Genomic DNA, 20714 nt, shown 5'->3' with positions numbered 1-20714 from the left:
GTACTTTTAAACTGAGAAGACTGGGATACTAGAGGTGAATGAACTTTCGCGGTTCGAGAACTACGTAAACATCTTCTTCTTCTTCTTCAATGGCACTAACGTTCCTAGAGGAACTTCGCCGTCTCAACGTAGTATTACTTGCGACATTTTTATTAGTACTTAGTTGAGATTTCTATGCCAAATAACACGTCTTGAATGCATTCTGAGTGGCAAGCTCTAGAATACGCGTGATCACAGTGCAAGTCGGAGGAAATTTCTTTGACGAAAAATTCCCCCGACCAGAACGGGAATCGAACCCGAACACCCGGCATGTTAGTTATGACGCTAACCACTCGGCCACGGGAGCACAACTACGTAAACATGAGATGTGCAATAATGTCAGAGGGAAATGTAAAATACAATGATCGTTTGACAATTCATTCGTTCACATATTTCAGTAGTCCTAGGCATCATATCAAATGTAAAAGGACGTTCATCAGATTTATTTGTAACGAAGAACATAATCTATTACAAAAATTTTGATGCATTCTGAAATAATATTCGAAGTGGGAAACTAATGGATTGCATAATATAATTGCATTGTTCTACGTCAAAAATATGCGATCGTGTCCTAGATACAACCCCTTACAATTTTTTAAATAGTAACAGTAACAATAGTAACGATAGAGAGATGTCTGCAGAATGTATCCATATAAATTCAACCCGAATCGGTTCAGTAGAACTTGAGATGTCGTGTACGCCAGTTTGAAGAAACTAGTTTCGAGAAAAACTCGTTTGAAGTTCATTGTTATTGCCGTACCAGGTTAGATACCGCATTACTAAAATGACTCTAACTCGACAAATAATTGGATTTTTGATAAGTGCTTTCTAGGGTATATTCTTGAATGCCTAAACTACATAAATATGAAAGAAACAAAATTTGATTTTTTTTCAAAATTCTAGAGACGGTACGAGGTTTTCGTTTATTTCGAACACATATGTTGCTCTAAAGAAAAGTTACTCTTTTATGACTGCATTGATTCCGGAGAAGTGGACAAACCATGCTCTTGCTTCCTGCTGGAACGCTTTGCTTCTTTGTTTATATTTCGAAACATTGTGATTAATTCGTTTCTAGTCTTCTAGAAGCATAGTATAGGTCAATTAGACGATAAAAAAACATCTCTCACATAACCCTGAAAGGACCATTCGAAAATCTACCTAATAAAATAATAAAATAAAACCTTAATTAGAGAATAAAATTTACCGGAAATCACCGGTTTCACGTTGTTAAAAAATCGATTATATGATCTATTGGAATGAAAAAAAAAAAGATTCGAGCTGATCAATCTGTGGGACTCCAGCAAGACTACTGAACAGTGGCAGACGATATTTTGGAACAATTTAAAACTGCAAACATGTGCGAAGAACGAGTGGCGTTGAACATTCTGAGAATGTTGAAAAATTTTGTTAACTAAATACAAAATTGGATTTATGATCAATTCTGAATTCTAATACGTTCGTTTATAGTAATTTTATGATGTTACTACCATTAATATGTTTTTCCTTTGAAATTAAAGTTGTTTTCCTTGAGAATTAAATAACAACTTTTGACCTTTAAAAACGAGTACCACGATTATGTGCGAAGGACTGGATCACTTGAAGAGCGCTGAAACCGTATATGACCATCGGGAATTTTCGGACAACGAACATTGACTCTCACGAATAGTTTACAATATTTTGATGTGATGGAATCACACACAAATTTGGGCACTTTACTTCGGTTTATCTACATTTTATTCGTTGGACTTTCTCCAAAACTTCACATGGCACGACGAAACAGTCTTAGGTCACTTTTAAGACACTTACAACTTATTTGAATTTTAACATTTGTTTCGAGAAAATAAAAAAAATAAATGAAAAGAAAAATGAACGGCATACGTTAAATGGAAATGCATACGAATGGAGATTTGCTATGACCCATGTTTAGAGTCTCCACTAAAGCGGCCATACCTAATGTACCATATAGTTATGAAATTCGATATTCGATCGCAAATCATCAGTCCATTTGTGACCTAGTCAAAACGAACGATTCTTTATTTTGTAGTTTATAACAACACATTATGCATTCTTGGCTTTTAGCGCTTACATATACTTATACTTATACATTTGTAATTTCTGGAATAGTTTTCGTAGTTAGCTTAAACAGAACCTCTAACATGTATTCCACATTTCTTTGGACGAAGCTGTTGACAACATTATTTTCTCATCGTTTACACACATCTTCTCACCGCTTTGTAGGAACGTAACTGTTTAGTCCTGGGTAATACTTTCAATGTTTGTTCTTTTCTCCTTTACAGGGAGAATGAGTAACTACCGAAGTCGTCACTCCTTACCGCTGCTATTTCCGGAACTACTGCCATTGCTCCAGTCACCCTCCATGCGCCACACGCTGAACAGGTAGCTAAGCTTCTCGTGCGCCAAAATGCCACTCCCGTTGAACTGCAAACCTCCGGTGCCAGAGCTGAGCAGAGTTTTCTGCGCCTCATCCATCGGTGGCAGTTCGTTGTTCGATAGGACTCGGTACAGGAAGTCGATGTACCTACAAGATGATGGAAAGGAAAAAAAAAATATGGTGAGCGAAAATTATAACCATATTCAAAGTATCAAAAAAGGAAGACAAGTCACTGAGGTTATAAATAACATAATACGGCTTAAGACCTGTTCCGCGCGATCGATCCCAGCAGGCGTTAATCCCTCGCGCGGCAATAAGACAACTTTTACACACCCAACAAATAGAAAGAAAAAAATGGTGATGACGTAAGGTCAACATGGTTGCGCTTCGGTGGGAAAGTTTTTTGTTTGCGTCGTCTGCTCGGTTCGATCCGTGATGATATCATAAAGTAAAACCACTAAACCCAACGTTTATCCGTTGAAATCTTTTGGGGAGCAGAGTGAAAGACAAAGGAAAACTCGCGCACCCATAGCTTACTGCGATGCTCTGATCTTACCAGGGCATTCCGGTGCAGAAAGGGGGGTTATGTTGTCTTTGGAAAAAACGCGGAACATGTGTTAAATATTCATCATAATTGGTTGCGTTTTGTGTTGTACTTTTTGGCTGATGATGTATAGAAGAATAACATGGCGCGAGTTGGTTCAGTGTCTTCTCTCGGCTGTCATCAATCTTCGGTGAGTAACTATGGTTGATTCTATTTGAATTGTATACGATTATGGAATGTGTCAAGTGGTGTTGTAACGCTGGGAAATATTTGTTTGACAGGGAATCATAGTTTGCTTTTCTATTAAAATTCTTTTGCGGTAGTTTGTCACAACGCAATAACAGATAGCTTTGTCAAAATTATTAAAATGTGAGACACATTCCGAACTAGACATAATAAGTATACATGGCACGAATTTGCCAAGAGCTACTTGATGATAATAATGATCTATATAAATAAAAATGTAAGGCAAAATCTGTTGATAAGCGTAAACCCAAAGAAGGGATGGTCCGATTTTAGCCTTCTTTATTTTGTTGTATTCGTATCTTCCCGTAGATCAATATAGTGGGGAGAAAAACCGAAAAAAATTCGGAAAAATCTGAAGGAAGGTCTGAAAATTCGGAAAATTTAATTCCCACATGTACGAAAATTACATCATAATAAGCGTTGTTAGTCCATTCGATATTTGCGCTATCGAAATTGATTTTTGTTTGAAGGTGGAAAAGGATTTTCAGACGAAATAACGCATTCCTATATCTTCTATCTATATAAACAAAAATGGAAGGCCAAATGTGTTGGTGTGCCCTAAACCCGAGGAAGAAATGATCCGATTTGAGCTGTCTTTATTTTGTCATATTCTCTGTATCAAACATGTATTCCATGCAACGGAGAAACATGTTATTTCCAAATGCTTGAAGAATCTTGAACGAGAATTGTGTCTGAAAATAATTTTATATTATTATTTTTTATTTTTTTTGGCAGACTTATCTCACTTCTTAACTAGGCGAACCTAGCCAGAATTTCCACCTGCCCCCGGGCTTCTGAATGCCAAAGGGGGACTAGGCTCTGCGGAATGCACGTATCTGCATGCTCGTGCTGTTTCAGTCCTGACCGAGAAATTGTCGGACAATCGCGCAGGTGCTAAGGATGACCGACATTTTTTATTTTTATTATTATTTTTTATTATTTTTTTTTGCGCTGCGGTAGAAATCTTCAACAGATGCATGTGCGCTTCGCTCTTCTTACGTTAGTCCTGCACGAATTCATGAAACATATTCTCGAAGATATTGATTCTCATCGGCACGTTGTCCGAGGATTTGATTTGTACGACTGCGCGAACCTATGTTCGATTCTCCGATAGGTGGCATGATCTCCCTTATTCTGCGCTGCGAGTGTCGTGAGATAACAACCTCACCCACTTTATTCAGTAAGTCACCCCATTCCTGGGAGCTAAAAATTTTTTGTAAAAATTTTATATACCAGTCGATCACAAAAGAATACACAATTTCTAATATCATACGATGATAATTAAAGGGCTCAGAAGGAAAGGGGTGTAAGCGATTTGATCGAATTCTCTTCATCAACTTTTTCTTTAGTTAGTAACTCAACTGCAAAATCTTTCCAATTTGAAGTTTGCCATAGAATCCGATAGATGAGGCTCTGACCTATCTTCCACATTTTCAAATACAGCTGGGAATGTATTTGCAGCTAAGTTATGACCAAAAGAGAGAGTCGATGTAGATGATTTCACTTACACCCCTTTCATTTTGAGTCCCTCGATTATAGTCACGTCATTCGAGTTGAAAATCAGAGAACGATCGCGAGCTAAATCCCAGAATCGCTTATTGCTTGTTTGCTTATATATTTTTTATATAATGGTCCTAGCGTTTCCAGTGGAACTTTTGCCCTCTCAACGTAGGTATTGCTTGCGTTATTTTTATTAGTAGTACTCAGTTGAGATTTCTATGCCGAATAACACGCCTTGAATGTATTCTGGATTGGCAAGCTCTAGAATTCGCGAGACCTCAGTGCAAGTCGGAAGAAACTCGTTGACGAAAAATCCCTCGGCCAGAACGGGAATTACTCTGACACTACTTACTCCAAAATTTCATAATATTTCCACTCATCATTATAATACAAAATAAAAAAAAACATGTTACTCTTTCACATGAATACATATTTAATACGAAAAAGTTATTTGATTCATAATCTTTATCTTTAAAGTGCGTTGTTTTACCTGAAAAATCATTATTATCTTCACGTCACACCGAAGGAAACATAATTCAATGCCATCAACGCGAATTTCAATTGGACTACAATGTCTACTTGTGGCCCAGTGATCGCGTGGTTAGCGCCATGCACACCATGTCGGTGGTTGCGGGTTCGATTCTCGCTCGAGTCGAGTTTTATCCTAAAAAAATTCTTCCGACTTGCACTAGTACATGCGTACTCTCGAACTCGCCTCTAAGAATACAGTCAAGGCGTTTTATTGGCATTGAAATCTCAACCAAGTACTTATAATAAATGAAGCAAGTAATATGACGTTGAGACGGCCTATTACGATTCCAATTTTCAACACGTTCGTCGCTTTTAAAAGAAATTTGATGGAATATGCACCTCAATATAAATAAAGAATATATAGAGTAATCATAAAATCAAAACCATCCAAATATAATGTTTATACTATACTTTTTATAAATTTATGTTACGGATGGTTTGTACTAATTTTGCTTATAAACTCATGTTATATGACATTACCAAAATGCTAGATCATATAAAAGTTTCCTACAAACGAAATTTGATCCTCGTTTAAAAATTTATCAGCTAGTTGGGCCCCGCGAGAAACTCGACCGGATCGCGTTAGGCAACGAACGTGTTAACCATTCCTTGGGCGGAAATGAATACAACCAAATAAAGACAGGCCAAATCGGAAGAGCCTTCCTCGAGTTTTGCGCTTAGCAACATTATTTCAGTAGCTTTGTCAAAGATCGGATCATCACTTTATGTATAAATTAATAAACCAATATGCTGCAAAAATAAAACTAAAACTCAAGACAAGAGGCCCAGTAAACTATGAATCGTGTGAAATGTCGAAATTGGAAACGATATACAATTTAGCAGAAGATTCTCCTAGCAAACATTAAATCGTATAATTAGCGTATATACAGCATCATAAACCCTATATTTCGGGTGGTTTATGATGCGCCTAACTAGAGTGTAAGAGTGTACCCAGTAATCATTAAATCGTATAACTTGGCATACTCTATAACGTCATTCAAAGCATACATTGTGTATATCTGAAATCGCGTAAAATACGAAAAATCTGATTTTATTTATCACGACGGATTAAGCCGTAATTGGGTATAACAATCGTTGGTTTTACGATATACACTACCGTAAAATTGAACTAAACGATATCAGGCAGGTGCAGCTCGAGGGTCACATAAACTTATAATTTATATAAACAATGTAGTAGTACGAAAAATACTACGCAGCGGACTATCATTCAACGGTACATCTTATTAGATCGTAATTGAGGACATATTACGTCAAATAATTTGACACATCAAGATTGTTGTTCATTTCAAGACGGATCTGTGACACAAGGTGTGATCGTTTGATCACTAAGTAAGTTAGGGAAGCGGTATATGAAAACAGCACGAAAGCGAGCGTTTACCTGAAACATGAAAGAGAGGGGTTAAAGCGTTCGAAATTCTACATTCTTTCAATTAATTCAGTGGTATTCAGCTTCTACTAGTACTAGTACTTTTGTTTAGAAACAAAACAGGATAGAGTTTCAAGAAGGCATAACAAATTGAAGCCAATGAGCTAGTCTTTTTCAAAAATTATTACGCTTCGGTCATCTGAATTGGTAGTAGTTCAAAAGTTAAAAAAAATCTATTTTATGGACCACCCTTAAATGGAAATGGGCACCTTAATGAAAAAATAAAAAAATACGAGTATAATATTTTGCGACAAGGAACAAAACTACCAAATTTGACGAAAATCTGGGAATCACTATATCGGATTGGGTGCTATACGATATTATGTATTTTCGAAGACGAAACGTGAAAATTAACTCTCCTCTCTGTCGCTTCGCTTCGAGTAGGACTACTTCGGCAGTCGCCGTCAACATGACTAGTTCATCAGTCATCCTCGCTTTTAACGCTCGTCAATTTATTTCTGGTCAATTCAATTCTAGCAAATGATTATTCTAATTGACGTGACGAAAAATACAAATCTGCCTCTCCATTCAAACATCGATACATGAGAAAGAAAAAGGAATTCAGTTCGGGGGAAGTCACTTCAATATGCCGTGTAGTCCACGGCAGTGAATAATGAAATGAGCACGAAGCGTCGTAGTGAAGAGAGCAACGAAAACGTCCGAATGACCCTAGAGTAAGGTTAACAGAGAAACTACAGGGAGAGGTAAAAACTTATTTCCAATAGAATGCGAAGGCCGATGGCTAAATAGTCCCCTGACTATCCTTAGCTGAATCTGAAATTACCGAGCCCTGATTTACTGGACCAGTACACTGCATTTTTTTTCTTAAATGGTTATAACGCTTCTAGTTGAATTTCTTCCAAAAGTTCCATTTTAGAACCTTTCTTGGAACTATCTACCGTTCTGAATCATATTTCGGACGCTTAAGGCATATGATGCAGGGAACAGATCTCAACTTTATGCACAGTTATTATTTGGTTGATATTTTTAATAAATTAGTTCAATATACTTTTAAGCTTTGTACTTTGGTACCTATTTGATTGAAAACATAAAAAAATCATCGAATAAAATGCTTTTCAAATCGAGCGAATGAGAATCAAACTTCGAACACTATTTATAAAAAAATCAAATTTCGGACAGATTGAATTAAATTTTCGGACACTTTATTTTGTAATTTTTTGAACGAAAATTACATTACACTTGATTATCTTTTATAGTCAACTGCGAAACACTTACCAAGCAATTATAGTAAACTGATAACGATGATGGAAACTGATGACACACGGGAGAAATTTTAATATTGATGAACGGGTAAATTCTACGTGCTCACGCTAAGCAAACGTCAAACACAAACGATAATTAGTGGATTTTGGATTTTGGATGGTTTTTTTCATACTACGAGGGTCACTATTTATATTTCGGGAATAGGAACAAAAACAAATAGTTAAGCTGCGAATATATTTTTATTGTTTTTCAAAGTACTCGCCACGATGATCGATACACTTTTGCATGCGCTTAAACCAATTTTCAAAGCATTTATTCCAGTCGACACGAGCCTTTTTTTTTTGAGCGATTGTCAAATTATGTGGGATCCAACGTGAACATAATTTTCGCACAACTAAGTGTTCATGTAAAATCGCATATATGCTGGTGGAACTAATGCTTAGGGATGCCTCAATCTCACAATAGGTTACATGACGATCTTGCGTAATCATTTCGTGCACAGCTTCGATGTTTTCTGGCACTAAGTCGATTTTGGACGACCTTCACGAAACTCGTCGGACAGCGAACTACGACCACGATTGAATTCACTATACCAGCGATACACAGTGGTTTTTGATGGAGCTTCATCGCCAAAAGTCAAATTAAGTTGATTGACGCACTCTAGTTGTGATAATTCACGTCGAAAGTCGTAAAAAATCATCGCACGAAAAAGTTCACGATTCAGTTCCATTTTTAAGCCGAGACCAAACTTTCAACTAAAAATTTAAAATAAACAAATAGCCCTATTGGATATTTCCATGGAAGAAAATAACACCAAAATCTCATTAAATAATAAAACTTTCTGACATAGCTTGGATGGCAATTGTGTTGTGATTTAATTTCATTATTCAAGGGTCCAAAAGGACAAAATAGCGTTCTGATAAAAGCTAACTGAATTGAAATCTCAGAGATCTCATTACCACAATACACCATCTTCTTCCCAGATAACATTGGACTCGCTGGAAGTTAGGACCTTAACTTAATTTCCATCTGCAAGCGTCTCATGATGATGTAAGCAGTTCTAACAGTCATTACACGCATATTTTTTGCTTTTCTCTGTTTTGAATGTTTTCGATCCCAGCCAGCAAATGCACATTATCAACATTATTTGCACAAAAGCCATTTTTTTACTTTGTCACAATTTCAAAAACAACAAAAATTAATCCAATTTTCCTAGAAGATTTAACCCCTTAGCATACGATTTAATTTTCAAAAGAACGGACCAAATGCAAACACTTCGGTGGGTAATTAAACGCATAGAGTAATTTCACTACTCTTGCGCCTTGTGATATGCAAGTCTTAGCGCCTTGTGATATGCAAGTGTACCACGAGAGAGACTCGATGTTGAACGTTTTGGCACAATCATCTCACATCGAGTGAGACCACCAGCAAATAAAAGGTGGCAGAGCTTTCTGGAGACAAAAATAATTAACTGAACATCAATTGTCTAGGCAGAATGGGTGCTAAGTTCGAATACACTTTAAAAATGTGTTAAAAAAAATGAAAATACAAGATATTATTCTCTGTGTCAATTTTTATTGAGGTAATGTTTATTGAGAACCTTTACGACATATGAATAAAAACAAAATTCAGCTTTACTTTACTTCAATAGAGCAGTCGAGCAGTGATATTAAGTTTTCACTACGTTTGGTATGAATAAAAGAAACATCTAAGTATTTACTTTTCGAAAATGGATCTTTAGCTGATTTCGTATGAATAAAACAGCATTTATCAAGTATTTACTTCGTAGTTATCAAGTGTGCTCATGAGCATACTTTGGAACTGAAAACACATTCATTTGTTTTGATGTCATATCCGATTTATGTTTAATGCTGCTTTCTTGCGCTTAAAGTTAAACAATCCACATTGACGGTATTGAGTTTCGTTTACTAGTTTAGGGGTTCTGCTCCCCTAAACTTATAAACGAAACTCAATGCCATCAATGTGGATTGTTTAACTTTGATTGATTTCAGGCGGAATGAACACGTTTTTAAAATTTAAATTATGAATGAAAAATAACCTTTCCGTACCAAATTAGCATTCTGTTTAAATAAAAAACACTTTTTTTTGCAAATTTAAAAAAAAATCTTGCACGAAAGTTGTTTGTGAAGACAACTTTACATTATAATGAAAAGTTTCAGTAACAATGTTGAAGATGTATAGACAAAAGGTTGAATAAAAGTCGGAAACATGTGTTTTAAGTAATAAAATAACATAATGTAAAATTTTTCATTCAAATTTTAATATTTGAAAACTGGCTTCGTGTCTTCTAATCTGATAGGTATTACATTAACGAGATTGGGACCCAAAATATGGTCCCTAATTGGAAGTCGCCACCAGACGTCGACACTATTCCTTGGTCGTCGCGAATACACGCTTTGTCCCAAAAAAACGTTTTGAAACCAAACCTAAACAATCAGTTGACAGATGTTTGACAAAGTAAAAACTATGTTCGAATTCGAACATGCGTTAAAATGAAATTAGTAAAGTAAACTTTTATTTATACGGATTCAAGTAAATACCAGGAAAGTTTACTTTACTTGGAAACGGGCAGAATAAATAAATCCTTTTTTTTATTCATACGACCTAATAGCTGGGAGCACCCCAGCTGTATGACGAGCTTGAGACGTTTCTCAAAAGAATCGCACGCGGCACGCACCTGGTCCATCGGCATATCGTCCCAGGTCTTGGAAACGAGCTTCTTAAATTGGTCCATAGTGCTCACTTTATGTTCGTTCATCTTGGCCAGCATGTAAGACCATACATGAAGTCCAGGAGAATAGAGTCCGCTGGGAGCGGACAAAGTCAGTTAAATTCTCCCGACACCACGCTTGGACGATATTCGATTTATGGGCCAGTATGCTGTCCTTAATGGTCCTTCCCGTATTGGTCCACAAGTGCCGCTAGGACCTTCTCCAGGACCAGGACCTCGATTTTATTGTATGCGGCGTTGACTTCCACGATTTTCACCAGTGGGAGATTCCGACGCCTGGATACGGCCCCCCAAATCATCAACGACGCGGCGCTTCAGAACCGCGGGATGTTCATGTGGGGCGGGGGATGCTGGCCAACGTCAGCGCCCACAGCCGATCATTTTGGACCATCAGGAAACACGAACTCCTGACGTGCGTGCCGCGATAGGATCAGTTTGTTCTGTTCAGCCTCTTCTTCAACCCGTGAATCTTGCGCTTCTTGTACGGCTTGTATCCCAGGTCATGATGGTGTGGGCAGTCCTGATCAACATATCCAGGTCAGCTGCGGTCCTCCGGATCGAGCGATTTATTTTCCGACGAACCCGCTCCCTCACCACCTTGATGGGTGCTGGTGTCTTCGCCGAGCGCGGCCGCCTGGATCTCGCACGGCCTTGGCCGAACCTGTCTCTCGGTACCGACGGATGGTGGAATAGATAAAATTCCGTTCCATCCCGTGGGATTTCAACCCGCCGGAATATGTTGCCGGGTCGCTCACCTCTCGCAAACAACTTCACTAGGACGTCGCGGTACTCCTTCATCGTGCGCGGTAAAAAAATAACAAATGACAGCAAGTCGACACCATGCGTGTCGGTCGAAATGGAAAAAGGATAGGTGGGAAGATTTTTATATCTGTGACGTCACAAATTTTGTTTATGCATGTTACTTTTCTTATAATAGTCCACTACATAGGAAAAGTGTTGTTATTAAAAGTAAGAATAAGCAGATGAAATGAACGAACTAGTTTTATTTTCTTAAATCAATGTTAGCAATTAAAATCATAAAAGCCCAACTTACATTTTAGCAGAAACTGAAATTTCAGTATTATTGAAGTATTCTAAACTTAATTTCAATCCAATTTTACTTCTCGTTCGTCGACCAAAAACGTGAATGAACAAAGTCAAGGTCACAGAATCTTTTGTTCCTTTGACGGAGAAACACTTGACAGTGAATGGGAAAAAAGGTTGCAAGCTTTTTCATGTAAAATGCACTTGCAAATGCACTAAATTTAATTGACTTCGTATGACCTAGATTGAGACGAAAAGTTTTCCGCTTGTGTCTTAGTTTTAGACGAATGAAGTGTTCAGCACCCTAATCGTGAAAAAAAGTAATTACAATTGCTGACAAGAGGAAAACTTCCATGAAGTTGCTCTAAAATCCAAACATAGTAGACATTAGAGTACTATTTCTGATATAAGAAGAAATCAATGAAAAAAAAACATTTTAGTTCGTGACATGTTCTGTTTTTTTTTATAATGCGAAAAATATATTTTGGAAATATGTAATTCGTTTCTGTATATCCTCTTTCAAATTTATTCGCTGACACACTCAATGTAGTAACATTTGAGTAACTGACTGGTATGCCTGATATGTGAACTTCCATTCTTCCAGGCTACTAATACAATCAATGTTTAACACAACCAAAACCCGTGAATCTTCCCACCTTCTATTCTTCATCTCGACATTATTGTTCTGTTGTTTTTGACGTAGAACTACGTCTTTCGTCTTTCATTAAGGAGTTTCAATCGGGGGCAGCGCATCGAGGAATATGTGCGCGTTTGTGCTGAGATCATATTTTGAATGGGCGAAAAATAGTTCACTCTGCCCTAGTGATTTCGAAACTAATATAGTTTCATTAATTTCTTTGATTATATTTTTGAGATGGCACGGTGAAGTGAAATATTGGGGGAAGCCATTTTGATGTTGCGTTTGTGGTAGTGAAAACTCGTAGTTTTTGTTGCTCTCTCAGTTGTCGCGTGATCGATTTAGCGTTATAGTGCTCTCCCTCCGACACGTGTAAACATTGGCATGACGAAGTTTGTTTGCCTTCGTCTAATACATCGAGTGCGAGGTTATCGTAGTGAGTGTATCACAACCGAAAGCCATCGAAAATGGATGGACTGAGCATGCAGTGGCGTCAGCTAAGTTTTCTTTTTCCATACACACATACAGCTTAATTTACTTTACAGTCTAAATTGTAGACCATCTAAAGAGTTTAAACCCGCTTCTCTCTCCACAGTAAACGATTGCAATTGTTCTGGTGTACTTGTCTCTCGTGTTCTCATTATTATTTTGCTTCTTTTTTTCTGGAGACAATTGCAGTAATGGAATGGAAATGTGAAAAACTTATAGAGTCATAAACTCAGGAATTCTTAGATCCACAGATGCATAAATCCATAAATTTTAAAATCCATAGATTCAAAAAATTCATATCATTTTTTATTATACTCATAAACTCTTTAATTCTTCAATTCTTTTTTTTTATTTTTTAAAATCATTAGTCAATTCATTAATTCATAACTCTCTTCCAATCCATCCCACCGTCGCAATCGAAGTTCTATAAAGAATACACTCGATGGTTTACGGAATTATTCGCAGTTCCGATTGATTTCTAATTGCTCTCGGTGACCTTCTCAGGTTTCCTAAAGATCTCCGTTACTACGAATGGGGTTGAATGAAGACTATGCGTGTGGAATAACGGATTATAGTTATAGGTTGTTTTTAAACATGTTTTATGGTTAGCTTCTCAGATTTCCCTCAGTGAATTCTCCACCGTCGTAGTTGGATTGCGATAAAAAAAGTGCGATGGGTACGATGCGAAAAGAATCGTTAGAATACCATTTCGATCAAAAGCTTCCCGGAATTTATTCAGAAAATGTAACATACAAGACTATACAACAATTTCTCTTTGAAGGGGGGGCAACCCCTTCAAAGTACTCCCCATCGACTGCAACACACATAAGTCCTGGCTCCAATCCTCGAGAATTATATTCAATTTGCGGTATGGCCATCAGCGCCATCTTCGATTTTATCTCATCTCGGGTGCTGAAACCTAGTTTCTTGAGTCGTTCGAATAGGAAACGTCGCAGGGAGCCAAATCAGGTGAATTCGGAGGTTGCGGATGTTTTTAGTCAAATATTCACGAATAATGATTGATTTCGCAAATTTTGCAAATTGTACAGGCATACACAATAGCAGATGTATCCAAAACAGCGTAACTTTTAGAAGTGTAAGTGTATTAAAGTGTATCCCACTACAAATTTCATAGAATGTCAATGACAGATGAGCCAACCTACAAAATAGAAGAAAAATAAAACGGGTGACTAAAAGCGCCACACGGTATTGATTCCGTGAACTTTTTTGATCAAGATGGTATATAGGAGTTCAATTAATTTTATAGGTTTTCCTTCTCAGGATACCTAAAAATAATTTCTGCCGCGTGTAGTGACATATCAGAGTTTCACATTTTCGTTTCGTAGAGTGGTCGTTAGTTAGCGTTTATATAATCACATCACTTACCGCAGTGAATCCTGATTCTTACCTCGGCCCACTAACAACTATCCGCTTCATGATAAACGCTAGGGAACCACGCTATAGAGGCGACCCTTCTGGCCTTCGGGCGGCGAATATCATACTAACATTCCTTCCCTTCCCCTGGTGACTGTAAGGACGTGACCGGCGTCGTTATTGACCATTTAAAGCTCGAATCACCGAAAATTGCACAACTAGAATGATTTGCTAGTCCCAAGCGTCATTCTGTGTGTTCTTTGTGCAATTTGGTTGGTTCAGGTCAATCACGGAGAGCAACTACGAATTGTACAGTCTACCCAAGCTCAAGCTCAAGCTTAGAACTACGTCTTTCATTAAGGGTGCCAAATCAGAAAACAGGTCACGTTTTTATGAAATAAAGTTAAAGTTAATAACTATTTTTGCCGTAAACGGATTCTGGCGATTGACATACCAAACGAATCGGAAATTCCCTTAGATTTGTTTCATATATTATACATTACAGTCCCATAGTCTGTATATGGTTTAAATCAGTGGTGGCCAGGTATAGACACTATGCGGGCCGCATTAGAGTTTTTGATATAGCCGCGGGCCGAGCAGTCTCGTTTTTTAACCACTACAGGAATTTTTTGCATCGTTCCAAACATATTCGCTTCAATCTGGCCGTCAATAAATGACTCACACATCGATGTACGCACCAATTAATTTAGACTGATAGACACTTTTTTTCCGAAGAGGATTGCGTTGAACGCGTTCATGAAAACGTAGATAACATTGTACAGCCTACCGACCTCGGACTCCCTTTATGGGCCTATCGCCCACAACAGCTGTTTCTTTGTACTGTTGTAGTGTACGGAACACGAATCGTTCATCGATAGGAAACGGTTTGAGCAGCTCGTAGATCTGTTTTTTCCGGTTTCCCACATTTAAATAACGTGACAGTTGCCACATGCTTCACGTACAGACCGAACTTTATCGTTGCTAGGAAACAGAACAAGTATCGATGGGACCATGAAACTTGGTGAGAGAGAAGTTCAACACTATTCCGATTTCGTTCGAACTACTTTTCTTGAGCCATTTTATCTAAATCAGCTTGAATGTGAGAGATAAGGTGGAAACAGAATGCCGCGTTGTGCGTTGCTTCTCATCAGCAGTCATTCCTTGTGTGCTGTACTAAAACATTCGTCCGACGCAGTCTGCTGATTTGCAGTCACAATCTAGCATTCGCGTCACCACTTTTCATGTAAACAAAAACAAAATAAAGTTCGTATGAAAATCTTATTCTTGTTGTGTCCACGGATCAGTTGAATGTTTTTAAAAACAACACATCGACATATCCGCGCTGGCGGCATTGAGCTTCGTTTACTAGTTTAGGGGAGAGTGAAAGAATAGCTGATTTTCAGTCGGAATGAACACGTTTTCAAAATTAAAATTATGATTGAAAATTAGCCTTTCTATATCAAACTAGTACTCTATTTAAATGAAAAACATTTTTGTTTGCAGGTGGTGAAAAAGTCTCATACGAAAATTGTTTATGAAGACAACCCTATATTATGATGAAAAAATTCAGCAACAATGTTGGAATTGTTTAGCCATATGGTTGAAAGAAAGTCAGAAACACGTGTTTCAAGTAATCAAATAACATGATGTGAAAATTTTCATTCAAATTTTAGAATTTAAAAACCGGCTTCGTGTCTTCTAATCTGATAGAGATTACACTAATGAGTTTGGGACCCAAATTATGGCCCTAATTTGAAATTGTCACCAGACGTCGACACCATGCCACTGTCATCGCGAATTCTGCGCAAGCAGTTTAGAACAAATGTTAGCGTTTAGTACAACGATGCTAATGTGGCAAAGTATTATTGTGTTCGACTAAATGGAAACACACATATTTAAAATGAAGTGTCAAAGCACAATTGTCGCAACGCGACGCATGGCGCGGCATTCTGGTCCCACCTATAGCAATGTGAAGCGTGTCTTCCAACCGACTTTCAGTGATTTTGTTCCTTGCCTTTGATTTCAATTCTTTCATAACTAAAACAATTGCTCACAAATATTTGCGGATTCAAACAAAGAAGTAATGAAATGAGCATGTTTTATTAGTTCTGGAAATCGCGCTTCTGGAACATATCTGGAGTAGAAATCCAAGACATCATGGTTTTGAAATTTGGCACGCAACTCTAAATCACACTGCGTTTCAATGAGATCCATCTGCATGTTTTCTGCATCGAAACTGAATGGGGTAGAGAAAATTGGAGAATTATTTCATGGGCTTTGAAACACCAATATCTGCGAAAAAAATTAGTCGACTGGACTTACACAAATCAAATGTCAAATTTTATGGTATGGGTACATTCGTAATTGTTCGGATCATTGACGTTTACTTGCCAGTGAGTAACTGACAACGTATAAACCCGGTTTTACTGCCGTTACTTGCATGAATTTATGTGAGTGTGAGCAGATGAGAACCAAAAATGTGAAAAAGTCTTTTGAGTACTAACGAGAACGATTGTCAGAGGATTAAATTAGCACGAAATAAAACGGAAAAGAAAACAGAAAAAGATTAGTTTGGACACCCACGATTAACAAGAATAACTCGCAAAGTTCTTTCTAACCAATTGTATGGAAGAATTTTCAACTATATTCATAATTTCGCTCATATGATTTTTTTTTTCAAATCAGGCCGCGGACCGCATAAACAATGTCATCATAAAGGCTTCGTTGGTGCCTTTGATATTGCATCAATGCATTGAACTGACGCTATGGTGAAGCAGGTGTTAAGATTGGACACCAAAAAATTGTTCGAGGAATACCAAGTTAATCAATAAGCTATAATAAGTCATTAATTTATATGGGTTTGCGTGCAGATAGAGTTTATTTCGCTTATTTAGTCACCAAGAAAGTAAATGTCGTTCTGGAATTTTGTATGTGATTTGGTTTCGCTTGCCGGTAGCAAAACTTTCTCCACTAAGGATGACAGCTGCGCTTATCTCGAGCACGTATTGCTCTGCGAGCACAGGAATGCATCATCAAACAATTATCGTCAAATGATTCTACAATAAAAAATAACATTTTAGTGCGACCAAACTGGTAGAATGGTTATTTCAAAATTTTCGTAGCATTATAAAATAATATCCGCAGTTATAAACAAGCGACTTGAATTAAACTACAGCGTAGTTCTACGTCAACAATGCGGTCGTGTCTTGAACACAACCTCCTATAATTTTTTAGGCATCGAGACCAAAGAGACTCTAACTGTTTACATCATTTTTGGAAAACTGTAACTATAGTTTTGTGTTTTTGTAATACATTGTTTGTTCTGCTTTTTATCGATATCATATTCGGCAAAAAGCAGAAATTTCAGAAACTTTTGATTAGCCTGACCACTTTTTGATTCATTCACAGAAACAGAAAGATGTGTTGAACTTTTCAGGAAAAATATTGAGCTGCATACTAGATGTATACGAATACTATAAATTTTGGTTTTTTATGATTTTTGAGATTCCTAGAACAACGAGACTCTAGCTTTTAATAATTTGATGTAAATTTATAGGACCGTCTTTTCGTTGTTGAGATATATTCGTTCCTAAATATAAAGTCATTTGTTTTCTTTAATGAAAATATGTCTCAATATTGAAAACAAATTCCTGTTCCTGTAATGTAAATAGTGGTTCCTGTAATGTGAAAATTTCTTAGCTTCTCAAATTAGGTTGAAAAGCTAAGGTATTTTTGGTTTCGGCACCACAAACGAAAATTTAACAGACGAAAATTTTACATTTGGGGCATAATTCATCAAAATAAGTTTTCTCAACTTGATCTCCTAATTCAGAAAGATGCACCCTAGGAATAAATAGAAAAAAACATTTCATTAAAAATTTCTATAATGAAAAAAGATATAGATGATTTAACAAGAGTCAAAGCAGTGTCTGCAGTAATGGACTGGAGTCCATGTTTTTTTCCGTGAAATTTCTGTTTTGAAAAAATGACAGGTGAGTAAGTTTATTTCACTGTTCTATCAGAAAAATCTGTTGTATTGGTCGGCAGAGACATAGAGGCAGTTGAATTATTAAAATAATTGTGCCGGATAATTTTCCCGTATCCATTGATGTGACCGGAATAAATATTTGTTATCTGATAACGAATATTTATTCCGGTAATATAATAAAAATAATATCGTTTCTATAGGCTATAATATTTTATATACATGTATACTATTTATTATTTTTATTTCAGTTTAATTTCACATTGACTTTTATTGCTCCAGCTTCAACAGGCATCATAGTGAATACAGGTGAGTACAATGATTTATTTTTGTTGCATAGTTTTCATGTTTTTTGTTATGAACGGAATCGACCTAATAGTAAAAACGGTTCCTTGTTTCTGGTTTTTTTCTAGACCAAGGAATCGTTTTTGTTATCGTTCCTATTATCTCTAACGTATAATGTACTTTCGTATTAATTATTTTATTTATTTTCAGGTTAATCTCGCATTGCCTACCACCGCTCCACCGACAGCAGGCATTCACATTAATATTATTATATACTACAAATACTTTTAACATGAATATATATTTAGATGTACATTATAAAACTAAGTGAATAACCGATAAGTTGATGATTGTATTTCAAGTTGCAATTGTATTTAAGTGTAAATTGCTTTTTCTAGAAATAAAATACATATTTTTTTTATCAAAGGTTTTTCCCTCATTACATTTTATTTTCATTTCCTTGTTTTGCAGTTTGCAGTTTTGCGTGTGGTCGACGCGGTGCCAGATTGGCCCAACGTTGGCTCATAATTGGTTGTCAAATACGAAGGGTAGGTCGACAAAATCATTGCAAAATGGCACGATATCCGTTGTCGACACCATTTGTTGGGACCAATTTTGCACAACAAAGCAGACTGGGAAGTAATCGCTACAATTATAGCGGGGGGCAAAACGAGGTCCAATCCATCACTTTTGTAGTACTTTTCACTGTTTCGAGCCGATAACCGCTCGAAAATAATTTAGAGCGGAAAGTTACTCGAAGAGTACCAGTGCTGCAATCCATCACCGTCAATGTCACAAAAAAGCTGACCATAGTCACTCAATTCCTCTCACGGCACGTGAGATCCGGACACTCAGTAGTGATGCTCACTCATTTGTTTCTGACACTTAACCAAATGACGGTTGGTTCCAATCTAGGTAGTGCGGACTGAATCAAAACGGCTGTCAAAAAAGATCCAATTGAAATGTCAAAAGAGATCCAACGATCAGGAGTGTTATTTTTCTTATGATAATCAACACTATAAAAGAGGTATTGTTATCAAGGGCAAAAATAATTAAAATTAAAAAATGAACGAACTACATTTTTCCGTCAATTGTTCAATTAACCATTGCATCTCTGAAAGAGCATCTCAGCCTTTCACTGAGCAACGCATTTTTATTGTCCCCTCTCTTTGACATAACGTTTTTCCGAACGAAATAAAAACAAACGAAGTCAGAGTCACGTAAATGTTTACTCCTGCGATTTGAAAATATTCGATAAAAAGTGGAAGGAAGGGATGCCAGATGATTTTTAAAAAAAGTCTGTGAAAACATGTGGATGTCTGTTAAAAATGTGGAAAAGTCTGTAAAAGTGTGCAGATCTATAGAAATGTCTTTTAACGTTAATTTTCACATATTCATTAATACTTTGTACATCGCGATACACGTAAGATTGTATTTTGTATATATATACAACCATTCCATGCCAATCCAATATAGTGATTCTCAGATCTTCGTCAAAAGTGGTAATTTTGTTCTTTATCGCAAAACATTAGACTCGTATTTTTTTTTTTTTTCATTAGGATGCCCATTTCCATTTGAGGGTGATCCAAAAAATAATTTTTTCCACTTTTTCCCAAAATGACTTTTTTCAAAAATTTATAACTTTGCAGAGTTTATATCAGATAATATGGATCCTATTTTCGTAATTATTGATTGTAGTCGTTTTTTAATGTTTTCTTGGTTTTAGACTAGGGGGCACCATATTTTTTTATATTTTTTCTTGAAAGCTTAGAATTTTTTTCATAAAATATCTTGATCTCAGATATGCTACTTTTTCGTTTTTGAAATATGATTTTTCAAGATTAATCGATGGTTCGAAAAACAATTTTCCCCATTTTTCCCACTACAAAAAGTCATAACTTTTGAACTATAGGACCAATTCATGTCATCGGTATATCAAATTGAAGCTTACGAGTTATTTTTCTTTGAAAAAATATTCCTTTGCGAAAAAATTTAATTTTCACTTTTGTAATTATTGATTGAGTTAGTTTTTCATAGTTTTCTCGGTTAAAGATAGGAGCGCTATATTTTTTTATATGTTTTATGGAAAGCTGAGGATTATTTACCTAACATATCTCGATATCAAAGATGCTATAATTATCGTTTTAAGTTATAATTTTGTAAATTTAACATATTCATATGTGATTAAACTAGACCTATGCTACTAGAATCCAATCTTCCCGCAA

General features: G+C 36.5%; 1 protein-coding gene and 1 long non-coding RNA gene across 2 annotated transcripts in view; one reads left to right on the top strand and one right to left on the bottom strand.

Moving 5' to 3' along the window:
• Nucleotides 1–1736: 1736 nt before the first annotated feature.
• The window catches only part of LOC129765000 (protein twist), a 56652-nt gene continuing 37674 nt past the window's right edge, over nt 1737–20714 (bottom strand). The window contains exon 2 of the mRNA XM_055764739.1: nt 1737–2578. Within this exon, the coding sequence (XP_055620714.1) occupies nt 2362–2578 (217 nt within the window). The 3' untranslated portion in view covers nt 1737–2361. The remainder of the gene's footprint in view (nt 2579–20714) is intronic.
• LOC129765003 (uncharacterized) lies at nt 2352–18740 on the top strand. The gene is made up of 3 exons (XR_008741320.1): nt 2352–2611; nt 18456–18513; nt 18700–18740. It is a non-coding gene; the product is annotated as an uncharacterized LOC129765003 (long non-coding RNA).

Source organism: Toxorhynchites rutilus, chromosome 2 (genome assembly GCF_029784135.1).
Source record: "Toxorhynchites rutilus septentrionalis strain SRP chromosome 2, ASM2978413v1, whole genome shotgun sequence".
Lineage (NCBI taxonomy): Eukaryota > Metazoa > Arthropoda > Insecta > Diptera > Culicidae > Toxorhynchites > Toxorhynchites rutilus.
The sequence above is the reverse complement of the archived record's forward strand: the minus strand, read 5'-3'. Positions and strand labels throughout refer to the sequence as shown.